General features: G+C 41.0%; 1 protein-coding gene across 6 annotated transcripts in view; it reads left to right on the top strand.

Annotated features, from left to right (window-relative positions):
* LAMA2 (laminin subunit alpha 2) overlaps window positions 1-23,117 on the top strand; it is a 1,237,914-nt gene that overhangs the window by 799,143 nt on the left and 415,654 nt on the right. For 4 of the 6 annotated variants that reach the window (XM_077486900.1, XM_077486895.1, XM_077486897.1 and 1 more), the window contains 5 exons: window positions 1,456-1,667; window positions 6,416-6,522; window positions 10,227-10,490; window positions 11,090-11,270; window positions 16,870-17,006. In XM_077486900.1, coding sequence (XP_077343026.1) covers window positions 1,456-1,667; window positions 6,416-6,522; window positions 10,227-10,490; window positions 11,090-11,270; window positions 16,870-17,006 — 901 coding nt within the window. The remainder of the gene's footprint in view (window positions 1-1,455; window positions 1,668-6,415; window positions 6,523-10,226; window positions 10,491-11,089; window positions 11,271-16,869; window positions 17,007-23,117) is intronic. The other 2 variants (XM_077486899.1, XM_077486898.1) reach the window with 1 other exon arrangement.

The raw sequence follows: 23,117 nt of genomic DNA, 5'->3' as shown, positions 1-23,117 counted from the left end.
TCAGTGCAAAATAGATGGAAAGTCAAGCTGGCACATATCAAAGAGGAAAGGCAGTGGATTTCCGTAGATAGAAGTAATGTGCCCCAGCCTCCCTCTCTAGCTTGACTAGTGAAACCTGTCAGCGTGACATTATCATCACAGAGGGTTTGATGTTTTGATCCAGAACTACTTTTTTGAATGTCCTATGTGTATAAAGCCTTATGAAAGGACAGTGCCATAAAGATAACATCAGCTCTATACTCAAGCAGACAAACAGGAAGGTAAATCTATAATATAGGCATACGTTTAAAAGTTGTAGGTTAGAAACAATGTACCATAGGCAAATTTATGAAAGAAAATTACAATTCTCAAACACACAATACAGCCAGCCTATAGTTACATGGTTACCATAGGCATATGAATGAAAAATATCAATTTTCAAACACACAGTGCAGCAGGGCAAATATAGATAACATCAGCTGTCTGATCAAGAAAGGCAAACAGGAAAGTAAATCTATTATATAGCTATGTTTATAAGTTGTAGGTTAAAAGTAATGTACAATAGACTAATGGATAAAAAAAAAATCAGTTTTCAAACACACAGCATGGCAGGATGACAGTTAAATGGTTGCTGTGGGCCGATAGATGAAAAATAGTTATGTATTTGGGTGAACATAGGTTAACTTCTCTTCTCTTATTGCAATCTTTACTAAAGTGTTCTATCCCACTTACTTCTCACTGTGACAATACTGTGCACTGCAGTCAGTTGTACAGAGACAAGCAGATAGAAACAAACCAAGTTTGATGATGTCAGAGTTCACCTTGATCTGGCTTGTGCAAGCTCCATTATTGGTAGACATTCCCATATTTTGCCTTATCCTTTAGCTAGTTTTCTTTCTCTTATCTGTATTGTCAGTGTATTTATTATATATGCTGTGGGCTGTATTGCATATTAGGGTGCAGAGTCCATGGAAGCCTGGAAGATAATGCAGATTTGAGGATTCCTTTGGTGCAGCACAGGTACTAGTTGTAGTAATCTGCAGCTAGCTGACCATGAAACAAGTTGTATAAATATGAATAGGTGTGCAGTGTCCACTGTTTTGCTTATAAGACTTGTCAGTCGGTCTGGTTTGGTGTCTAATGTTCTGTTGCTTTGAGTCTTCCCCATATAAATGAAAAGTATACGTACATACATGTATACCTAAGGGAAGGGTGTTATCACAATCTTGCCTTTACAAACACAAAAATAATTGATAAAAGTGCAGTTTAGAACTATTAAAAATCATTTTAATTCATTTTATAAACATATTCATCAACAAATGAACAATCAAGCATAATTTTACATAATATCCTAGCTATTACGATTTAATCAATACTCTTTGATTTAACAGTATTAGTTTTACTTATTTACATAAACGATTAATGAAAAAAAAAGCATTAAATGACATTTGATATCATTTGTCTTTCCTTTTTTAGTTGTGCAGATGGGTATTTTGGACAGCCGTCAGTGCCAGGTGGATCATGTAAGCAATGCCCATGTCATAACAATCTCGACCTTTCATCCCCTGGCTGCTGCGACAGAGAGACAGGAGCATGTAGGATATGTAAGCCTGGTGTGACTGGTGAATTTTGCGATACATGTGCAGATGGATATTTTGGAGATGCTCTTGGGGCAAGGAGCTGTCAACGTAAGTATCTATTGTTTATTAAATCAAGCTAAAGTCATAAACATGAAAATGAAAATAGCTAAAAAATAACAATAAACGAGTACATAACCATCTGTATTTTATTATTTTAACCACTTCCCGACCGCCGCACGACGATGTACGTCGACAGAATGGCACGGGCAGGCATAAGGGCTTACATGTACGTCCTTGCCTGCCCGCGGGTCGGGGGCCCGATCGGGCCCCCGCCCGGTGCCTGCGGCGGTCGGTATTCGTTCGGGAGCGATCCCGGATGAGGGGACGGCCATTCATTCATGGCCACCCCCTCGCGATCGCTCCCGACGAATGAAAATCCTCCGTGACATCACTTCCTCTCCTGTAATGTAAACACAGGAGAGGAAGTGATGTAATCTCTCCTCCGTGTCGGTATTTTTCGTTCCGACACCGAGGAGAGAGGATCGGTGAGTTGCACCAACACGACACTACACAGTAGAACATGCCAGGCACACTCACACCCCCCGATCACCCCCCCAATTACCCCTGCCCCCCAGTCACAGTGACACCAATGTCATTTTATTTTTATTTTTTTGCATTGGTGTCATTTGTGACTGTAATAACTGTTAGGGCAGTTAGGGTTAGCCCCCTTTAGTTCTAATGTACCCCCCTAACCCCCCCAATAAAGGTTTAACCCCGTGATCACCCCCCGTCGCCAGTGTCACTAAGGCTGGGTTCACATTGCAGCGGTTTATGAGAACGAATGTGATTCACACCGCACTGCAGTGCAAATCGCATCCGATCTCTGTGCGATTCGAGTTCAGCCATACAGATAGTATGGCTGAATTCGCATCGCACCCGCCGCAAATTCGCACGGGACCCTTTTTTTGGCCCGCAGCAGAATCGAATCGCATGGGTGTTCACACCATGCGATCCGAGTTTGCAGATCGCACTGCGATATGCGAACTGATCTGGGGGTGTCATTAACATTTCACTGACACTCCCAGCAGTTCGCATAGGGCAGTGTGAACTGCCGCCGGGAGGCATGCGATGCGGGAACCCGCCGCGGATTCGTGGCGTTCCCGCATCGCTCCAGTGTGAACCCAGCCTAATAAGCGATCGTTTTTCTGATCGCTGTATTAGTGTCACAGGTGACGCTAGTTAGGCAGGTAGGTATTTAGGTTCGCCGCAGCTTTTTATAGCGCCAGGGACCCCCATATACTACCGCATAAAGCCCCCTGATTGCCCCCTAGTTAACCCTTTCACCAGTGATCACCATATAACTGTTACAGGTGACGCTGGTTGGTTAGTTATTTTTTTATAGTTTCAGGGCACCCGCCATTTATTACCTAGTCTCACTAGTGTACCCCTAAATTTAGTGGTGTCTACTTTCCAAAATGGGGTCATTTGGGGGGGTTTGTGCCATCTTGGCATTTTATGGCCTTCAAAACTGTAACGCCCTTAGAAAGCCTGAAGGCGGTGCTTGGTTTTCGGGGCCCCGTACGCGGCTAGGCTCCCAAAAAGTCCCACATATGTTGTATCCCCGTACTCAGGAGAAGCAGCAGAATTTATTTTGGGGTGTCATTTCACATATGCCCATGGCATGCGTGAGCAATATATCATTTAGTGACAACTTTGTGAAAAAAAAAAAGTTTGTAATTTTCCCGCAACTTGTGGCAAAATATAAAATATTCCATGGACTCAACATGCCTCTCAGCAAATAGCTTGGGGTGTCTACTTTCTAAAATGGGGTCATTTGTGGGGGTTTTGTGCCATCTTGGCATTTTATGGCCTTCAAAACTGTAATAGGTTGTGAGGAGTGAAGTCAAATATTTACGCCCTTAGAAAACCTGAAGGCGGTTCTTGGTTTTCGGGGCCCCGTACGCGGCTAGGCTCCCAAAAAGTCCCACATATGTGTTATCCCCGTACTCAGGAAAAGCAGCAGAATTTATTTTGGGGTGTCATTTCACATATGCCCATAGCATGTGTGAGCAATATATCATTTAGTGACAACTTTGTGAAAAAAAAATTAAAAAAAATTAAAGTTTGTAATTGTCCCGCAACTTGTGGCAAAATATAAAATATTCCATGGACTCAAAATGCCTCTCAGCAAATAGCTTGGGGTGTCTACTTTCTAAAATGGGGTCATTTGTGGGGGTTTTGTGCCATCTTGGCATTTTATGGCCTTCAAAACTGTAATAGGTAGTGAGAAGTGAAATCAAAAATTTACGCCCTTAGAAAGCCTGAAGGCGGTGCTTGGTTTTCGGGGCCCCGTACGCGGCTAGGCTCCCAAAAAGTCCCACATATGTGGTATCCCCGTACTCAGGAGAAGCAGCAGAATTTATTTTGGGGTGTCATTTCACATATGCCCATAGCATGTGTGAGCAATATATCATTTAGTGACAACTTTGTGTAAAAAAAAAAAATATTTTTTTTTGTCATTATTCAATCGCTTGAGGCAAAAAAATAAAATATTCAATGGGCTCAACATGCCTCTTATCAATTTCCTTAGGGGGTCTACTTTCCAAAATGGGGTCATTTGGGGGGGTTTTGTACTGCCCTGCCATTTTAGCACCTCAAGAAATGAGATAGGCAGTCGTAAACTAAAAGCTGCGTAATTTCCAGAAAACGTACCTTAGTTTGTAGATGTGACAACTTTTGCGCAAACCAATAAATATACAATTATTGACTTTTTTTTTACCAAAGACATGTGGCTGAATACATTTTGGCCTAAATGTATGACTAAAATTGAGTTTATTGGATTTTTCTAATAACAAAAAGTAGAAAATATCATTTTTTTTCAAAATTTGCAGTCTTTTTACGTTTATATCGCAAAAAATAAAAATCGCAGAGGCAATCAAATACCATCAAAAGAAAGCTCTATTTGTGGGAAGAAAAGGACGCAAATTTTGTTTGGGTACAACATTGCATGACCGCGCAATTACCAGTTAAAGCAGCGCAGTGCCAAATTGTAAAAAGACCTCTGGTCATTTACCAGCAAAATGGTCCGGTCTGAAAGTGGTTAAGAAGCAGAAACTGTGCAATCACACAGTACAGATGAACTCAGTGTTTCTTTTTAATTTGAATATACAATACCTGAAAAGATGGATGCACTTTGACTCAACAAAAGGCAATATGTTTTGTCTGCCAGTTGAAAAGAATAATCAGGCACACTGTTTCACTAACTAAAGTGGTTATAAAGGCAAAAGGTTTTGTTATCTTAATGCATTAAGATAAAAAGCCTTCTCTGTGCAGAAGCCCCAATCCAGCCCCTCTAATACTTACCTGAGGTCCATCTCTGTCCAGCAATGTCAACGAGTGTCTCAGTCATCCAAGAGTCTCCCTCCTGATTAGCTGAGACACAGCAGTGGCATCATTGCCTGCACCTGCTGTCAATCAAAGTCAGCTAGACAATCAGGGGAGAGAGGGGAGGGGCTAGGTCAGGGCTCCGTGTCTGAATGGACACAGGGAGCTGTGACTTGGCTCGAGTGCCCCCATAGCAAGCTGCTTACTGTAGGGGCACTGAACAGGAGGGAGGGGCCAGGAGCACAGAAGGGGGACCTGAGAAGAGGAGGATTAGGGCTGCTCTGGGCAAAATCACTGCAACAGCAGGTAAATAAGTATAACAGGTTTGTTATCTTTATAGATAAAAAACAAGACTTTACAATCACTTTAAAAGGGTTTAAGTAAAGGATTCAAGTAAAGTTTATTGTTAAGTAGAAAGCACTCAATAATAGACCCTTGTATAACAAAGCATGGTTAACCACTTCCCACGTCGGCAGAATAGCATGGGCAGGCAAACTGGCATACAGGTATGTCCATTTGTACGCATGCCAGTCTGGACCCCTGTGAGTCCGGTCATGGGTCCCGCCGACTCCAACGGCACGGGGATACCCACGATCATCTCACGGGGAGATGCCAATGAAAACAGCATCACCCCGTTCTTCCTAACAACAAGTAACACTGACCTCTGCTCCCTGTGATTGGAGCAGATATCAGTGTTCACGAACACACAGCCCAGCCCCCCACAGTTAGTAACACAACCCTAGGACAGACTTAACCCCTACACTGCCAACCCCTGGTTAACCCCTTCACTGTCAGTGTCATTTACACAGGAATCGGTGCATTTGTATAGCACTGATTGCTGTATAAATGACAATGGTCCCAAAAATGTGTCAAAAATGTCCAATTTGTCAGCCATACTGTAGCAGTCACAATAAAAATTGCTGATCGCCGCCATTACCAGTAAAAGAAAAATGTAAATAAAAATGCCATAAACTATCCCCTATTTTGTAAATGCTATAAATTTTGCACAAACCAATCAATGATCGCTTATTGCGATTTTTCTTAACCAAAAATATGTAGAAGAATATGTATCAGCCTAAACTGGAAAAAAAAATGTTTTTTTTATTTATTTTTGGGGGATATTTATTATAGCAAAAGGTAAAAAATAATGCGTTTTTTCTTCAAAATTGTTGCTCTATTTTTGTTTATAGCGCAAAAAATAAAAACCGCAGGGGTGATCAAATACCACCAAAAGAAAGCTCTATTTGTGGTAATAAAAGTGCGTCAATTTTGTTTGGGAGCCACGTCTCACAACCGCGCAATTGTCGGTTAAACGACGCAGTGCCGAATCGCAAAAAATGGTCTGGTCTTAAGCCAGCAAAATGGTCCTGTCTGAAAGGGGTTAAACAAGTTCTCTTCAATAGTCTTGCATTTTTATTTTATATGTTCATAGTATACAAATAGACTAACTTGTGCACTTTGTTGTCTTGCAGCATGCAACTGTAACATTAATGGGTCAGAATCCACTTCCTGTGATATTCACACAGGAAAGTGTGAGTGCAAATATAATGTGGTTGGACGTCAGTGTGATGAGTGTTTGGTAAGTGGCAGCTTCTGAAATAATTTTTGCAAAAAACAACATATACTTATTGGTTTTCCTATAAAATCATTATCATTATCATTAATATATTTATTGTTTGCATATCTTCTCATTAGTTTTTTTTTTACCTTCTCCATCATCTTTCTCCATATAGATGTTGAATTCTCCCGCTTTGCCTTTGTGTTCTGACAGTGAGACTCCCTCACCAGAACACACTAATCTCTTCGACAAAAGCCAATCCTTAGATCGGCGTCTGTCAGTAGGACAGCTGGACACATGGTGCGAATGTCGGCCAGTTCAGCAGGAACTGTTCAGACTATGTGTACCCAGCTTAAGTAAGGAATATTTGTGTTTAATATTCTTTATTTACAGTAGATTATATATCCATAGTGCAATAGAGAAGTGAAAAGTAGAGTATAATTTGTCTAGATTCACTAGGTGTGGCCAGTGGAATTGTGATTACATTCCAACCATGCTGGACAGAGCATGTCTAATATTTGAAGCAGCAAGGAGGTAATAAGACAAGTTGAAAGTAGCGAGAGAGTTGAAAGAGTTGATACTTGTCTTTTCTGTCAGTACCTAAAGGTGTTCTATCTTATAATACAGTCCCTGTCCTATGCCCACTACACTCCCTGTAAGTCATTAAATCAAATACTACTTATCTTTGCATCAGAAACTGTGGCCAATCAAGTGCCCGAAAGCCTAGGTCTTTAGTTAAACAGTCTCTGCTCAGGGAAGGATCAGCCAGCAGAGATCATGTGACTAAATGTTTAGTACTAAAGATATTTTAGGTCTTTTGTTTATTGCATATAACTTTCATAAAGTAGCATGGGCCAGGCAGCAGATTTTTTCTTAAAATACATCAGCTCTACTTCAAAGTAAATCTGGCCATAGATGATCTTCTTTTTTCATTCAGCCAACAAAAAAAAAGATCAGATTTCTCCATTCACAAAAGTGAGGTGAATGGAAAAATCTCCACTTCTGGGACATTGTATTCTGACAGCAGAACTCTCCAATTGGCTGCTGCTAGCTGATTAAGAAAACATTTCCACCAAGCCCTTTTGGCAGATGAACAGGCACAGCTACACATGGATCCATCTACAGCCATGTTAGGGTATCTTTAGATATCTTTCCCCTTCCTATTTGTGGACATTTATTTTTATCTAAAATAGTCATTTTACTTTAGATATGGATACCTGTGCCGTTTGATTCTACACTATCTGAATATCCCCACTGGAAAGACTACATATTTTCGACTACAGTCCCTGCTATCATATTATGCATTTTGGCCTTCACCTTTGCACTTTTCACATAACCTGTCTAGTAGGTAACAAAAATTAGAACACATGTCACTATAGATTGCTCCTGCATACTATGGGCTGATTGTATAGCTAATCTTAATATTTCAGTAAATTATATAAATATAAAATAGATACTATAGATAAATTGTCTTGTAGTTTTTGAAAATGTACCTAAAACACAACAACTCATGATGTATGCATTGATTTCAGCTTTACTATGAGACCAAAATGGATTTCTTATCATAATACCTTTCCAAAGCACATCAGTTCCTCTGACATAAACTACATGCTTTTATGCCTAACATTTTACTTCCACAGATGAATATATTGAAAAACCTGCCATACAAATCCTGTAGATTTTTTTGTTGATTTGCTTTGACGTCCACTTGTGCTAAAAGTGTTTGAAGAATCTATTCATCATTTTAAGCTGGGGTCTATTCAGCTAAAGCAAGCTTTTATTAGAACTGAAATACCACATCAACGCATTTAGATTACAATGCAAGAGTGTTTCCGTCAGCTAATGCATGACGATCGAGAAGTTTTAGTGACCTGCATCTGTTCAACCTTTCCAAAAGTTAATGCCAAGGCTACAAACATTTAAGAGGCCATGTTATAAAAAAGGGCCCTTGTAACCTGGTATAAAAGAAGCAATTAGCTTTACATTAGACTTGTAGTTTTTCACATACTGCAATGCTTTCAAACCTTGCTAACCGTTAAAATGTTGTTATAGAAGATTTTAGTTAATGTACATTTTTTTGGATTCGTTCATCACTTTACAACCTGGATAGACTAATTTATATGTTTTTATACAGGTTGAATTTCAAATGCCTTAATCTTAGAACGCTCTGACCACACCAGGAAAATCCTGTGATGTTCCAAGCAAGCTCTCTAGTGATTTTAAGAGTAGGAACTATTAATCAGGTCTCATTACTAATCACAACTCAGACTTAGCTGTAGAATAAAACAGTCATCTAATCAAAAAAGCTTAAGTCGGAGGTCCCTTACCATATTTAAATAATTTGTAAGGGGAGGGGGATACAGGAACAAGGGGAGCAAGAGTAAGGCAGCAAAGTACAGGGTGCAAGCTAGAGCAGGAGCAATGGCATTCAGAATCTGGCAGCAAGAAAGACAATCAAAATACTGATGCAAGTTGTGTTAATAGAGACAGGCTTAAGTATCTTCCCAGCAGCTGAGGCCTGCTGGAGCTGATTGCAGGAACTTGCTGACTGCTTTGAGACACCTGCTGGTGGACACCAAAACTGCAGCTTTCCACCCAGGGAAGCTCAGTGCCACCAGCAAGTGAACTGGGTCCCGACAGGAACCCAGAAGACTCTCCCTACTACATTATGGCTAAAAAAAATATGGGGGGGTGGAGACAAGATCAGTCAATCTACATAAGGAGAGCAGTTACTGGTCTTTAGTACAGCTACACAATGGCAGCCATGTTTCTTGTCATGACAGTTTTCCTTAAGAATGGGTTCACACTATTGCAAATTGGATTTGGCGTTTGCTGCATCCAATTCGCATAACAGGAGACTGTGACCAGCTCTCTATGGAGCCAGTTCACACATCTCTGCAGCGGCTCCGTCGCAAATTGCTCAGGAGCCCTGTGCATCTTTTGGTCCGTTTCAGGTCCAAATTCAGGACAAAATTGGGGATGAAATTGGACCTGAAATGGTGAATGGAGATGCACCGGACTCTTGCTGTGAGCTGCAGCATGTTCCAGTGTAAACCCAGCCTTAAAGGTGATCACAGAGGTGTGGGCATCATTTGGCCTTAATATTAGCTAGGCAGCAAAGTCAAAATCGATAACAGCTCTAGTCTCTACATATTTAAACGTTAGCACCACCTATCTTTCTGTCCTCACAAATGGTTACTTTAGTATGCCTATTTGTTAATTTTCAGTTTACCCTCTTTAAACATCGTCATAATTACTGAAAACTAGGAACCATACTTCAGCCTGTTTAGATTTGTATTTTTTGACACACCTTATTCACATTGAAATTGTATTTAATTTATATTTTAGTATAGTGTAATGGTCCATATATCTTTCTAATTTTATAATGACTTAAATATAGTTGCTTTTCCTATTTCTCATGATTTTAAAGTTTCATCATTAAGTTGAGTGAACAAATAATGTATCAGCGCTCATCTAGAATAATTTATCATTTAATTACAATTATAATTTGTTGTGTGATGTATCTCAGACAATGCATGAAATATTCATTGCTAAATGTCATCTGCTGTATTCTTCCGAAAGACATTGTGTTCTGTCTCTCAGTATTATCTCACTTGAATGTCAGATCTCAGAAGCTTAACAATTTCTTTTACTTTCCAATTCTGTTGTATCTTTTTTGTGTTTCTTACAATTTCCTTCTATTCTCTTTGCTTTCACTCTAAAAGCCTAACTGTTGGTGGGATTCTGAAAAGCAGATATGTCAGTCCTGTAGCTGTAGTGTGACTGGTTCAATGTCCCAACGCTGTGACATAACAGGGAGGTGTATCTGTAAACCAGAGTTCTTTGGGAGGCGATGTGAGTTTAAAAGGCAGGGTTATGAGAGGAAAGAACTGCCTCGAAAATCTCAAAATATCCAAGTTCCTGTTCGAAGGTGGAACTACCCCACATCAAGAGGCTGTCCTAGAGGAGCTTACAAACCATCGATCCCGGTAATTGTTTTGCAGGCTTGTTCTGCATGGTGTGGAGTTCACTAGTAGTGCACGACAAGTTATTGATTGATATCTAAAATACATTAACAGGGGTCTAATATCAAAAAGCTAAAGGTGTTAATTATATCCTCTCTTTTGCACTATTTTATAACCAGTGATAGTTAGAAGTTCTAAACTCGGCTACATGGATGGATATCATTTTAGGAATTATGTAGACATGGCAAAAAAGCATTTAATTGCTTTATCGAGCATGAATTAGTGTTCTGCAGATATTAAATAATGATATTGAATCTATTTTTTAAAAAGGTCTCACGTTTTTAAAACCACATTCAAAAATGTAAGCACTTCTTAATGGTTTAAATTGTACCTTGTTATAACTACAGTGAGAAACTAGACCTCACTTTATACAGTCGTTTTTCTCGCTGTTGTTGGAATTATTCTAAGGAATATGCAATAATTAGTTGCATGCATGTGCAGGTCCCTTTAGTGTATTATCTTTTACTAAAAATGTCATCATGTGGTTTTCCTTTTTATGCCTTTTTTTATATCATAATAAATCTATGTACATAACTTATTTTCACGTTCTTTTCCCTTTTCAGCCACAAACGTATGGTCCTGTTTTCTCTCAAGGATGTGTTCCCTGTAACTGCAACTCTTTTGGATCCAAATCATTTGACTGCGATGACAATGGGCAATGTCATTGTCAGCCTGGAGTAGCTGGAGATAAATGTGACCACTGTGCCCGTGGATATTATGATTTCCAAGAAGGTGGCTGTACCCGTAAGTACATTTTCTGTTAACGGGGAATTGTGGTTTGAGTTTAACTCAGCTAATGCAGTTTTTTTTTCTTTATAAAACAGTTGTAGCCTAAGTAGAAAAGGTTGCCCCCTGTAATCATGTTGTAAAGAAGGACCCTTGCTCTCTGTTTGGAAATCATTCTTCAGATGCCTAACACGCCCTCTGCTTCAATCTCCAAAGATTATGTTCTGTGTTTTTCTGAGAGCACAATGGGGGTGGTGTCACCAGGTGATGTCACCAAGTGGCTCTGTCCCTTACCTATATAAGAACATTCAAACAGCAAGCTAGGCATTTGGTAATTTGCCTTAGTTGACAGCGGATCAATTTTTTTTCTTTTTCGGGGCCAATGGTAGCAGTGGCGTCATAATTAACGATGGGTCTACATCTTGGGGGATACAGGTTTTTTTAATTGCTTTTTGACACTTTTTTGGTGATTGAGTAGGTGTACTATGTACCCCATACTCATTTACATGGGGGGGTAGGATCATAGGGCTCACCCCCCTTTTCTGGCCTGACAGACTGCATGCCAATAAGGGTCTGGTATGGATTTTGGGGGAACCCCACAGGTTTTTATTGGCATGGGGTTCCCCTTAAAATCCATACTAGACCCCAAGGACCTGATATGGATTCAGGGGGACCCCCATGCCATTTTTTTTCACTTTTTTATTGCCGAAGTATTGTATTTATTGTGAAGTAACGGGGGTTCCTGGGGTACACACGCGCAATAATCAAATTTTCCTTGTTGTTTCAAAGCAAGTCGAAATCGAGGAAAAAAAATGTTTTTTTTTATTCAGCTGTCAGCGGGCAAGCTCATTGACAGTTGATGACTCAGTTGATAGGACTCCGCAGCCAGCTTCCCAGCCCTTAACAACCAGCTATTCACTGCACCAAGATTAATGAGCTTTGCCCAATCAGGGCTTAGAATGCACTGTCAGTGTGCAGTGCATTGTAGGGTGTTCGGCGGGGTAAACACCCCCTGAACAAGCTGCAAATTCGGGTTTGTTCATTGAATGAGCAAACAGGCATGTTGGGGTCAAACTTTTGCTCAGCCTGACCCGTTCACCAAACTCTACTAGGAAGATTGTGCAGGGGTGTTCGCATCTGATCTTATAATGATGACAATTTAAAAGGCTCAGGTAATCAGTGTATAGGATACACTGAAATTTAATTAAATTCTTTTTTTTTTATAAATATTTCAGCACAGGTGTTCCGCTTACTCAAGAACAGCGATTACCAAATTACTCTGGAACATTTGCCTTAGGCCTCTTGCACATAGGACTAAAATATGCTGAGTGTTTTACTGATCTAAGATGAGATGCATTGTTGTTTATGGGACATTGCACACAGCTGAGTAATAGATACACTTTACGAATCACTGATGATCCCTAAAAAATAAACAAAAAATCAACTTTTTTTAGGTTTACTACAATCAGTTTAATAAAGGACGATTACTAGATTCTATATTTTACGGCAGGCAAATGCTATTTTTTTTAGCCCAGGCATGTGCAGGGGATGTGCCAGGTGTGCTTGAGCACATCATAATCACTACGTGCAGTGTTGATTCCCTCTACTTCCCAGGTTTCCCCTTATGTTGCCCCCCCCACCTTCCCCACAGCACTGCTGGCTTCTCTCCTCTCTTCTCCCCTGGCTGCTGTGGGGGATGTTTCAGGATGGAGAATGGAGGAAGGGGCTAGTAAATATGTAATTTACTGGTCCCTTCCTTTTCTAAATTAACACAGTGAACACACTCACTTGCTGTGTCCATTCATAACTGAAGTATAGTAAACTGTGTTTATCATGCTTCAGTTTGTGAATGAACAGGAAGCCACTCGGCACAGAGTGCTTCCCATTCATTCACTGCCCCATGAAGCTGAGGCTGCACAGAAAGGCATGTATGTTTAAGCTTTGAGATGCACACGCTAATGTAATAGGCTGCGCACAACTATGTAGACCTGTAAGACCTCTTGCACACAGGCATCATACTTTACTGATGTTTACTAAGGAACTTTTGACACCCATGTGCAAGGGGCCAAAAACTGTGTCGAAAGACCTGAGTAATGTTGAGTATAGGCAAGTAAAGGTGTGTAAGCGTATAGATGATTATAGAAGAGTACATTTTTTCTTAATTGGCAGTAATATACTCATTTACTGTATACTGGCGTAAACATGCTTATGGACGAGTAAACATGTTTGTTAGAGCAAATTACTGCACTCAAATGAAACGTTTTCTATTTTTGTTTTACTGCCCTGTGCTCTATGAAGAAGAATTTTACTTGCCTATACTCAACATTACTCATTAGGGATGAGCCGAACACCCCCCTGTTCGGTTCGCACCAGAACCTGCGAACAGACCTAAACTTCGTGTGAACTTTAGAACCCTATTAAAGTCTATGGGACTCGAACGTTCACAATCTAAAGTGCTCATTTTAAAGGGTAATATGAAAGTTACTGTCCTAAAAAGTGTTTGGGGACCTGGGTCCTGCCCCAGGGGACATGGATCAATGCAAAAAAAAGTTTTAAAAACGGCCGTTTTTTCAGGAGCAGTGATTTTAATAATGATTAAAGTGAAACAATAAAAGTGTAATATTCCTTTAAATTTCGTAGCTGGGGGGTATCTATAGTATGCCTGTGAAGGGGCGCATGTTTCTGGTGCTTAGAACTGTCTCTGCACAAAGTGTCATTTGTGCAGGAAAAAAAGTCTTTTAAAATCACTTGCGGCTAAATTGTCGGGTCTCCGTAATACAGAGAACACTCAATGAGTGTTCTCTGTATTAGCCGACAATTCATTCATTCATTGATTAAAAAAAAAAAAAAAAAGAAAAAAGCGTGGGGGTTCCCCTAAATTCAATCAAAAGGCCCTTCAGGTCTGACATGGATATTAAGGGGAACCCCGTGTCAAATAAAAAAAAAAAATTGACGTGGGGGTCCCCCCAAATATCCATACCAGACCCTTCAGGTCTGATATGGATATTAAGGGGAACCCCGCATCAAATTTTAAAAAAAAATTGACGTGGGGGTCCCCCTAAATATCCATACCAGACCCTTTATCCGAGCACGCAACCTGGCAGGCCGCAGGAAAAGAGGGGGGGACGAGAGAGCGGCCCCCCCTCCCTCCTGAACCGTACCAGGCCACATACCCTCAACATTGGGAGGATGCTTTGGGGGTCTGTGACCCCTCAAAGCACCTTGTCCCCATGTTGATAAGGACAAGGGCCTCATCCTCACAACCGTTGGTTGTGAGGGTCTGCGGGCGGGGGGCTTATCAGAATCTGGAAGCCCCCTTTAACAAGGGGACCCCCAGATCCCGCCCCCCCCCCTGTTTGAAATGGTAAGGGGGTACAAAAGTACCCCTACCATTTCACAAAGAAAGTGTCAAAATGGTTAAATAAGACAAACACACTTTTGAAAAATTCCTTTATTAAAAATAAAAAAAATAAAAAAAAAATTCCAGCGGTGCTAATCCACTCTTGCTATCCAGCGACGGGTCTCCGGGGTCCAGCGATGGATGATCATATCCAGCGACGGGGGATCTCTCAGTCCAGCGCTGTCCATACCTCCTTCTTCTGTCTCCACTGCGGAGACACTGCAGAGAGCCGAGCGCTGACATTTCTTATATTGGGAGGGCGGGGCCACCCGTCACCTGACCCCGCCCCTCTGACGCAGGAGAGGGAAGCCAGGGGTTCCCCAGTGACGTGTGGGTGACCCCGCCCCCTCTGATGTAACGCAGGTTTCCGTTACATCAGAGGGGGCGGGGTCACCCACACGTCACTGGGGAACCCCTGGCTTCCCTCTCCTGCGTCAGAGGGGCGGGGTCAGGTGACGGGTGGCCCCGCCCTCCCAATATAAGAAATGTCAGCGCTCGGCTCTCTGCAGTGTCTCCGCAGTGGAGACAGAAGAAGGAGGTATGGACAGCGCTGGACTGAGAGATCCCCCGTCGCTGGATATGATCATCCATCGCTGGACCCCGGAGACCCGTCGCTGGATAGCAAGAGTGGATTAGCACCGCTGGAATTTTTTTTTTATTTTTTTTATTTTTAATAAAGGAATTTTTCAAAAGTGTGTTTGTCTTATTTAACCATTTTGACACTTTCTTTGTGAAATGGTAGGGGTACTTTTGTACCCCCTTACCATTTCAAACAGGGGGGGGGCCGGGATCTGGGGGTCCCCTTGTTAAAGGGGGCTTCCAGATTCTGATAAGCCCCCCGCCCGCAGACCCTCACAACCAACGGCCAGGGTTGTGAGGATGAGGCCCTTGTCCTTATCAACATGGGGACAAGGTGCTTTGAGGGGTCACAGACCCCCAAAGCATCCTCCCAATGTTGAGGGTATGTGGCCTGGTACGGTTCAGGAGGGAGGGGGGGCCGCTCTCTCGTCCCCCCCTCTTTTCCTGCGGCCTGCCAGGTTGCGTGCTCGGATAAAGGGTCTGGTATGGATATTTAGGGGGACCCCCACGTCAATTTTTTTTTTAAATTTGATGCGGGGTTCCCCTTAATATCCATATCAGACCTGAAGGGTCTGGTATGGATATTTGGGGGGACCCCCACGTCAATTTTTTTTTTAAATTTGACACGGGGTTCCCCTTAATATCCATGTCAGACCTGAAGGGCCTTTTGATTGAATTTAGGGGAACCCCCACGCTTTTTTTTTTTTTTTTTTTTTTTAATCAATGAATGAATGAATTGTCGGCTAATACAGAGAACACTCATTGAGTGTTCTCTGTATTACGGAGACCCGACAATTTAGCCGCAAGTGATTTTAAAAGACTTTTTTTCCTGCACAAATGACACTTTGTGCAGCGACAGTTCTAAGCACCAGAAACATGCGCCCCTTCACAGGCATACTATAGATACCCCCCAGCTACGAAATTTAAAGGAATATTACACTTTTATTGTTTCACTTTAATCATTATTAAAATCACTGCTCCTGAAAAAACGGCCGTTTTTAAAACTTTTTTTTGCATTGATCCATGTCCCCTGGGGCAGGACCCAGGTCCCCAAACACTTTTTAGGACAGTAACCTGCATATTACCCTTTAAAATGAGCACTTTAGATTTCTCCCATAGACTTGTATAGGGTGTTCCGGCTTTTCGAATTTGCTGCGAACAGCCCAAATTGTTCACTGTTCGCTGAACAGGCGAACAGGCAATGTTCGAGTAGAACATGAGTTCGACTCGAACTCGAAGCTCATCCCTATTACTCATATCTTTACACAGTTGTTGGCCCCTTGCCCATAGGCATCACAAATTCCTGAGTAAACATCAGTAAATTATGATGTCCACGTGCATGAAGCCTTACAGGTGTAAATAAAGAGCATTTGACTGCAGTAAAATATAGCAACTAATAATCGGCCTTCAATAACCTGGTTGTAGGAAACTTAAAAAAGCTGATGTTTTGTTGTTTTTTAGACCTCATAAGTAACTTATGGTGTATCTATTAAAAAAAAACTCTTTTGCATGTTTCCAATGCACATTTATCCCATTCAAAATGTACTAGAAGCAGAAAATGTAACAGTATTGTGTTGACAATATTTGTCAATGGTTTAACCTTGCTGTGCCTAATATGAGAGTTTTGTCACTATTTAGCTTGCGATTGCCCTCATGTTGGGAATAACTGTGATGAGGAAACAGGCCAATGTATTTGTCCTCCCAACACCATTGGAGATCAATGTGAGAAATGCGCACCAAACCACTGGGGATACAGCATTATCACTGGATGCAAGGTCAGTCAATCAATACATTCTCAGTAGGGTAAATAATGGTCAGACTGTTATTATATACTCACAAACATCAAGGTATGATTGCCAACAATGGTATTGATTAGTACTTTTTCTTGCTGAGGATTGTATGTGAAAGTTGATGTGTCTCTTCTGTTTTAATATCTCTATGTGGTGAACTTCAATGATGGTAAGTGTATTGTATTTTATTTTCCTACTACTAATTTAAATAATATGCTCCCAAATGTCGAATTCAAGTCAAAGCAGATAATTTTTGAGCAACATAATGTTATTAATTAACTCGGGTTTGACATTTGTACAAAGTGTTTCATTTTCCTAAAAATAAAGGGTATTGCATTTAACAAATACAGCAGAGAAAATGGTTCATTTAAAAACAGAGAATATATTATACGTATGCTGCTTGGCAGTATAAATGAAACTGTTTGCGTGCTCATCATCATTTGTCTTGTCAAACAGTTGAATGAAAAAGATCACAGTGATCCAACATAACTTCAAAGTGAATGTCTAATTCAGTTAATGAATCCAATAACTTTAATGACACAAGATATTACCCCAACCACACCACCACTTGTTAGTATCTTTTGTTGTTTATGGTCATGAAGGAATATTGTATCAGGGCTCATGGACACAGGTGATTAGTATGCATCTGTCTTTTCTGTGTTTGCTGTATAACAAGTAAAGCTGAGTGGAGCCAAACGGTATGGCATAAAAGCATGTGTGGAATGTGCTTGTCAGTATATACTGGCATTGGGTGCCGGAGCTGAATGCAAGTCATTTGACATTGAGCAGACATCAAAAGCTTCTAAAATAAAACTATCACAAGGTTTTTAACCACTTGACCACTGGGCACTTAAACACCCTTAATAACCAGACCAATTTTCAGCTTTCGGTGCTCTCACATTTTGAATGACAATTACTCAGTCATGCAACACTGGACCTATATGAAATTTTTGTCCTTTTTTTCACACAAATGGAGCTTTCTTTTGGTGGTATTTAATCACCGCTGGGTTTTTTATTTTTTGTGCTATAAAAGAAAAAATACAGAAAATTCTGTAAAAAATGAATTTTTCTTTGTTTCTGTTATAAAATTTAGCAGATTAGTAATTTTTTCTTCATACATTTTGGCCAAAATGTATACTACTACATATCTTTGGTAAAAATAAGTACAAATTGGTGGATATTATTTGGTCTTTGTGAAAGTTATAGAGTCCACAAGCTGTGGTGCCAATATCTGAAAATTGATCATACCTGAAGTACTGACGGCCTATTTGAATTCTTGAGACCCTAACATGCCAGAAAAGTACAAATACCCCCCAAATGACCCCTTTTTGGAAAGAAAACATTCCAAGGTATTTAGTAAGAGGCATGATGAGTTTTTTGAAGTTGTAATTTTTTCCCACAATTCTTTGCAAAATCAACATTTTTTTTACTTTTTTTCACAAAATTGTCATATTATCAGTTTATTTCTCACACAGCATATGCATACCACAAATTACACCCCAAAACACATTCTGCTATTACTCCCGAGTATGGCGATACCACATGTGTGAGACTTTTATACAGTGTGGCCACATACAGAGGCCCAACAATTCTGACATTTCTCTCCTACATGTAAAAATCATCATTTATTTGCTAGAAAATTACATCGAATCCCAAAACATTATATATGTTTTTTTAGCAAACACCCTGGAGAATACAATGGTGGTCGTTGCATCTTTTTATCTCGCACGGTATTTGCGCAGCAATTTTTCTTTATTTTTTTTGGAAAAAAACAGTTTTGTGCTTAAAAAAAAAAAACACAGTAAAGTTAGCCCAATTTTTGCATAATGTGAAAGATGAAGTTATACCGAGTAAATCGATACCTAACATGTCACTCTTCAAAATTGCACAGGCTCGTGAAATGGTGCCAAACGTCGCTACTTAAAAATCCCCATAGGCGACGATTTCATTATTTTTTACTGGTTATATGTTTTGAGTTACAGAGGAGGTCTAGGACTAGAATTATTGCTCTCGCTCTAACGTTCGCAGCGATACCTCACATGTGTGGTTTGAACACCGTTTTCATATGTGGGCGGGACTTACGTTTGCGTTCGCTTCTGCATGCGAGCACATGGGGACAGGGGCGCTTTAAAAAAAAAAAAAAAATTATTGTTCATTTTACTTTATTTATTTTAGTTTGACATTTTTTTCCCCAAAAATACATTTTTTGATCACTTTTACTCCTATTACAAGGAATGTAAACATCCCTTGTAATAGGAATATGGCATGACAGGTCCTCTTTACAGTGAGATATGGGGTCAATAAGACCCCGCATCTCACCTCTAAGCTGGGAAGCCTGAAAAAAAAAAAGATTCTGGATTTGATCGTATTGGCGAGTCGGTAGAAGCACCAGAGGGCGGCGGGAGGGGGGGTGTCTATGGCTGGGTATTGCAGGGTATCACCGACTATGGCTGGGTATGGCTGGGTATCTCAGAGTATGGCTGGGTATCTCAGAGTATGGCGTTGCAGAGTATTGCGTTGCAGAGCATTGCAGGATATTGGAGGGTGTTGCAGAGCATTGCAGAGTGTTGCACGGTATTGGCGGGTGTTGCCGAGCATTGCAGAGTGTTGCACGGTATTGGCGGGTGTTGCAGAACATTGCAGAGTGTTGCAGAGCATTGCAGAATGTTGCAGGGTATTGGCGGGTGTTGCATAGCGTTGCAGGGTATTGCAGAGTGTTGCAGGGTATTGCAGAGTGTTGCAGAGTGTTGCAGGGTATTGCAGGGTATTGCAGGGTATTGCAGGGTATTGCAGAGTAATGCAGAGTAATGCAGAGTATTGCAGAGTATTGCAGAGTATTGCCAGGGAATTGAGGGGTTAATTTTCGGTGAGCAGCGATGTGGGCACTGCAGATGCAGCCCACATTGCTGCTGACACCGATCTATTCCCCCCCCCTGCTTTTCCGATCGGTACAGAGAGGGGGAGGGAGGAACCGGCGTCATAACATGATGCCGGTTTGTTTACAAGTGATCACTCCGTCATTTGACGGAGCGATCACGTGGTAAACGCCCGCTATGAGCGGCCGTTTGCCGTGATCCGTGCTGCGCCAAGTCCTGTGGACACGGATGCTCTCGAGTGCACACCCCGGGGGGCGCGCGAGAGCGGAATTCTGGGAGGACGTTATATGACGGCCTCCCAGAGTTAAGAAACCGCCCTGTAGCCATCATTCGGCTATAGGGCGGTTGTTAAGTGGTTAATAAAGTAGGGACAATGTCAGGGAAAATATAGGAAAACAAACTTCAGGTCTTTTACCTTTCAGTCCAGGCCATTTTTCAGTTTTCAGTGCTGTTACAAAATAAATTCTCATTTCCTGTTATAAAATGTTGCAAATAAATAATCTTTGTTCAGAAATGAAATCCAACATGTATTCTGCTACATTTCTTTGGTAAACATAACCCCAATCAGTGTATATTATTTAGTCTGTGTGAAAGTTATAGTCTTCAAACTGTGGTATATACTGTATATTTGGAAATGTATCAGTCCTTATGTGCTAATTGCTAACTATCTCATATCTGGACCCTAAATTGCCTGGACAGTACAAATACCCCCAAATATCCATTTTTGAAAAGTAGACAGTCAAAGGTATTTAATAAGCGACATGGTGAGTTTTAATTATTTTACTATATATTTTTGAATATAAAGATTTTTTTTCACAAAGTTGTCCTTTTAACGTAATTTGTCAAGTTATTTCTCACACACAGCATAGACGTACTTACAATTACACCCCAAAAACACATTCTGCTATGCCTCCTAGATGCATAGAAGGGCCCAAAATCCAAGGAGTATAACACGCACCTTTTTCCATTTAAAATCAGGGGAAAATCGTGGGTGCGTGTTATACAGAGTATTAGCTGGTATTGCAGAGTATTGGCGGGTGTTGCAGAGTATTGGCGGGTGTTGCAGAGCATTGGCGGAGTATTTGCAGAGTATTTGCAGAGTATTTGCAGAGTAATTGCAGAGTAATTGCAGAGTATTTGCAGAGTAATTGCAGAGTATTTGCAGAGTATTTGCCGGTACTGCAGAGTATTGCAGGGTATTTGCTGGTACTGCAGAGTATTGCAGGGAATTGCAGAGTAATAGCAGGGAATTGAGGGGTTAAATTTCGGTGAGCAGCGATGTGGGCACTGCAGATGCAGCCCACAGCGCTGCTGACACCGATCTCTTCCCCCTCCGCTGTACCGATCGGTACAGAGAGGGGGAGGGAGGAACCGGCGTCATAACATGACGCCGGTTTGTTTACAAGTGATCGCTCCGTCAAATGACGGAGTGATCACTTGTAAACAGCCACGATGAGCAGCCGCGATGAGCCACGATGAGCAGCCGTTTACCGTGATCCGTTGGGTCCTGTGGACCCGGCAGTCACGGATGCTCTCGAGTGCGCGCCCCAGGGGGCGCGCGAGAACGGAATTCTGGGAGGACGTCATATGACGGCCTCCCAGAGTTAAACAACCGCCCTGTAGCCATCATTCGGCTATGGGCCGGTTGTTAAGTGGTTAAAATTCCCTATTAAATTTGGGGTGCGTGTTATACTTCGATAAATATGGTACTCACTCATAGGTATTTTCCCGAAAAGCATAGTGAGTCTTTTGAAAATGTATTTTTTTGCCACAAGTTTTTGGAAGATGCAGGAAAGGAAAATTAATTTCTTACACAACGTTGTCATTTAATAAAATATTTCTCACGCAGATCATAGGCATACTTAAATTTACACCCCAAAACACATTCTGCTACTCTTCCCGAATGTGGTAATATCACATACAGTAGAGGGGACCAAAATCCAATGAGCACCTTCAGGCTTTCTAGGGGCAAATTATCATCTAATTTCCTGACTAACTATAACATTTTTAGAAGCCTTGGAGCACCAGAATGGTTAAAACACCTACAAAATATTTTATAAAATGATACATTTCCAATGTGTCTTCTGTCATGTGTATTAATTCCTCCATGAACCTCACCCATTCCACCCTTGCTACCCACCCCTTCATCTTCGGGGTTCTCCATAAACAGGGAAGCAAACCTTTAGCTGCATTCAAGAGATATGAGGCAAGGGTATTTTTGTAGTGGGACACCGCATTCGTAGTATCGTGAAACAAACATACCCAGGGGTCTTTTTTGATCCGTCCACCTGTTATATGAATGGTTGCCTCTTTCATTTCTTCCCAGTAGGTGTGCATTTTAATACAATCCTACCAAAGATGCGCAAAGGTCTCCGGAGCGTTGTAGCCTCTCCACCAAGTTGGAGAGCTCTCTTCCCCCATATCTATGCGCCCTTTGGAGGTCACATACTACCTTACAAGCCGTTTATAGCACATTTCCATTGTTTGAGCATTTCTTGCGGAGAAACAGGCTAACCTCAATATCTTATTCTTGTGTTCCTCATATCTGAGGGGGCATATTTCTTCTTCCCGTTTACCCAGGGAAGGTGGATATTCGTATTATGCTTCCCTTTTAGAATTTTATATATTTTGGATATGCTTTGATTTAAGCTTAGGGGAAAGCTAAGTAATTTCTCAATTGGCCTCAATTGTCCCTTTCTCCATAGTGGCTGTGGTAGAGATTTTGTAAAATGTTGTAATTGGATATATCTCCATTTATCTAGTGGTTTATTACCCCATTCACATGTAATTTCTGCGTAAGTGTATAATCTATTCCCCCTTCATCACATCTTGCAATAATATTACCTCCTTTTTTCCCCATCTAGTGAAATATATGTGTTCTTCTTACCCTGGTTTAAAATAATTTGTATCTAATAACTACATTAATGGTGAATTATAAGCCCAGTGATATCTTCTACGTACCTAATCCATCTCATATTTTCAAAGTGTTTCTGGTTAGTGGGTTTGTGCTGGAGCCTAAATCTCGAAATTGTGGTGATATCCATACCATCTTCCCTATGTCTGTTTTACTCTGCCATTTCTACATTTACCCAGCTTTTCTCCTCTTTATTATAAATCCAGTCTGTGATTCGAGAGATAGAAATCACTTGATAATATTTTTTTAAATCTGGTGCTGCTAGTCCCCCCCCCCCCTCTCTTTTTCTTTAACTAATGTAGCATA

The sequence above is a fragment of the Lithobates pipiens genome, unplaced genomic scaffold, assembly GCF_037356315.1.
Source record: "Lithobates pipiens isolate NorthernLeopardFrog02 unplaced genomic scaffold, aLitPip1_a1.2 Scaffold_18, whole genome shotgun sequence".
Taxonomy (NCBI): domain Eukaryota; kingdom Metazoa; phylum Chordata; class Amphibia; order Anura; family Ranidae; genus Lithobates; species Lithobates pipiens.
This window is presented reverse-complemented; position numbering and strand designations above follow the sequence as displayed.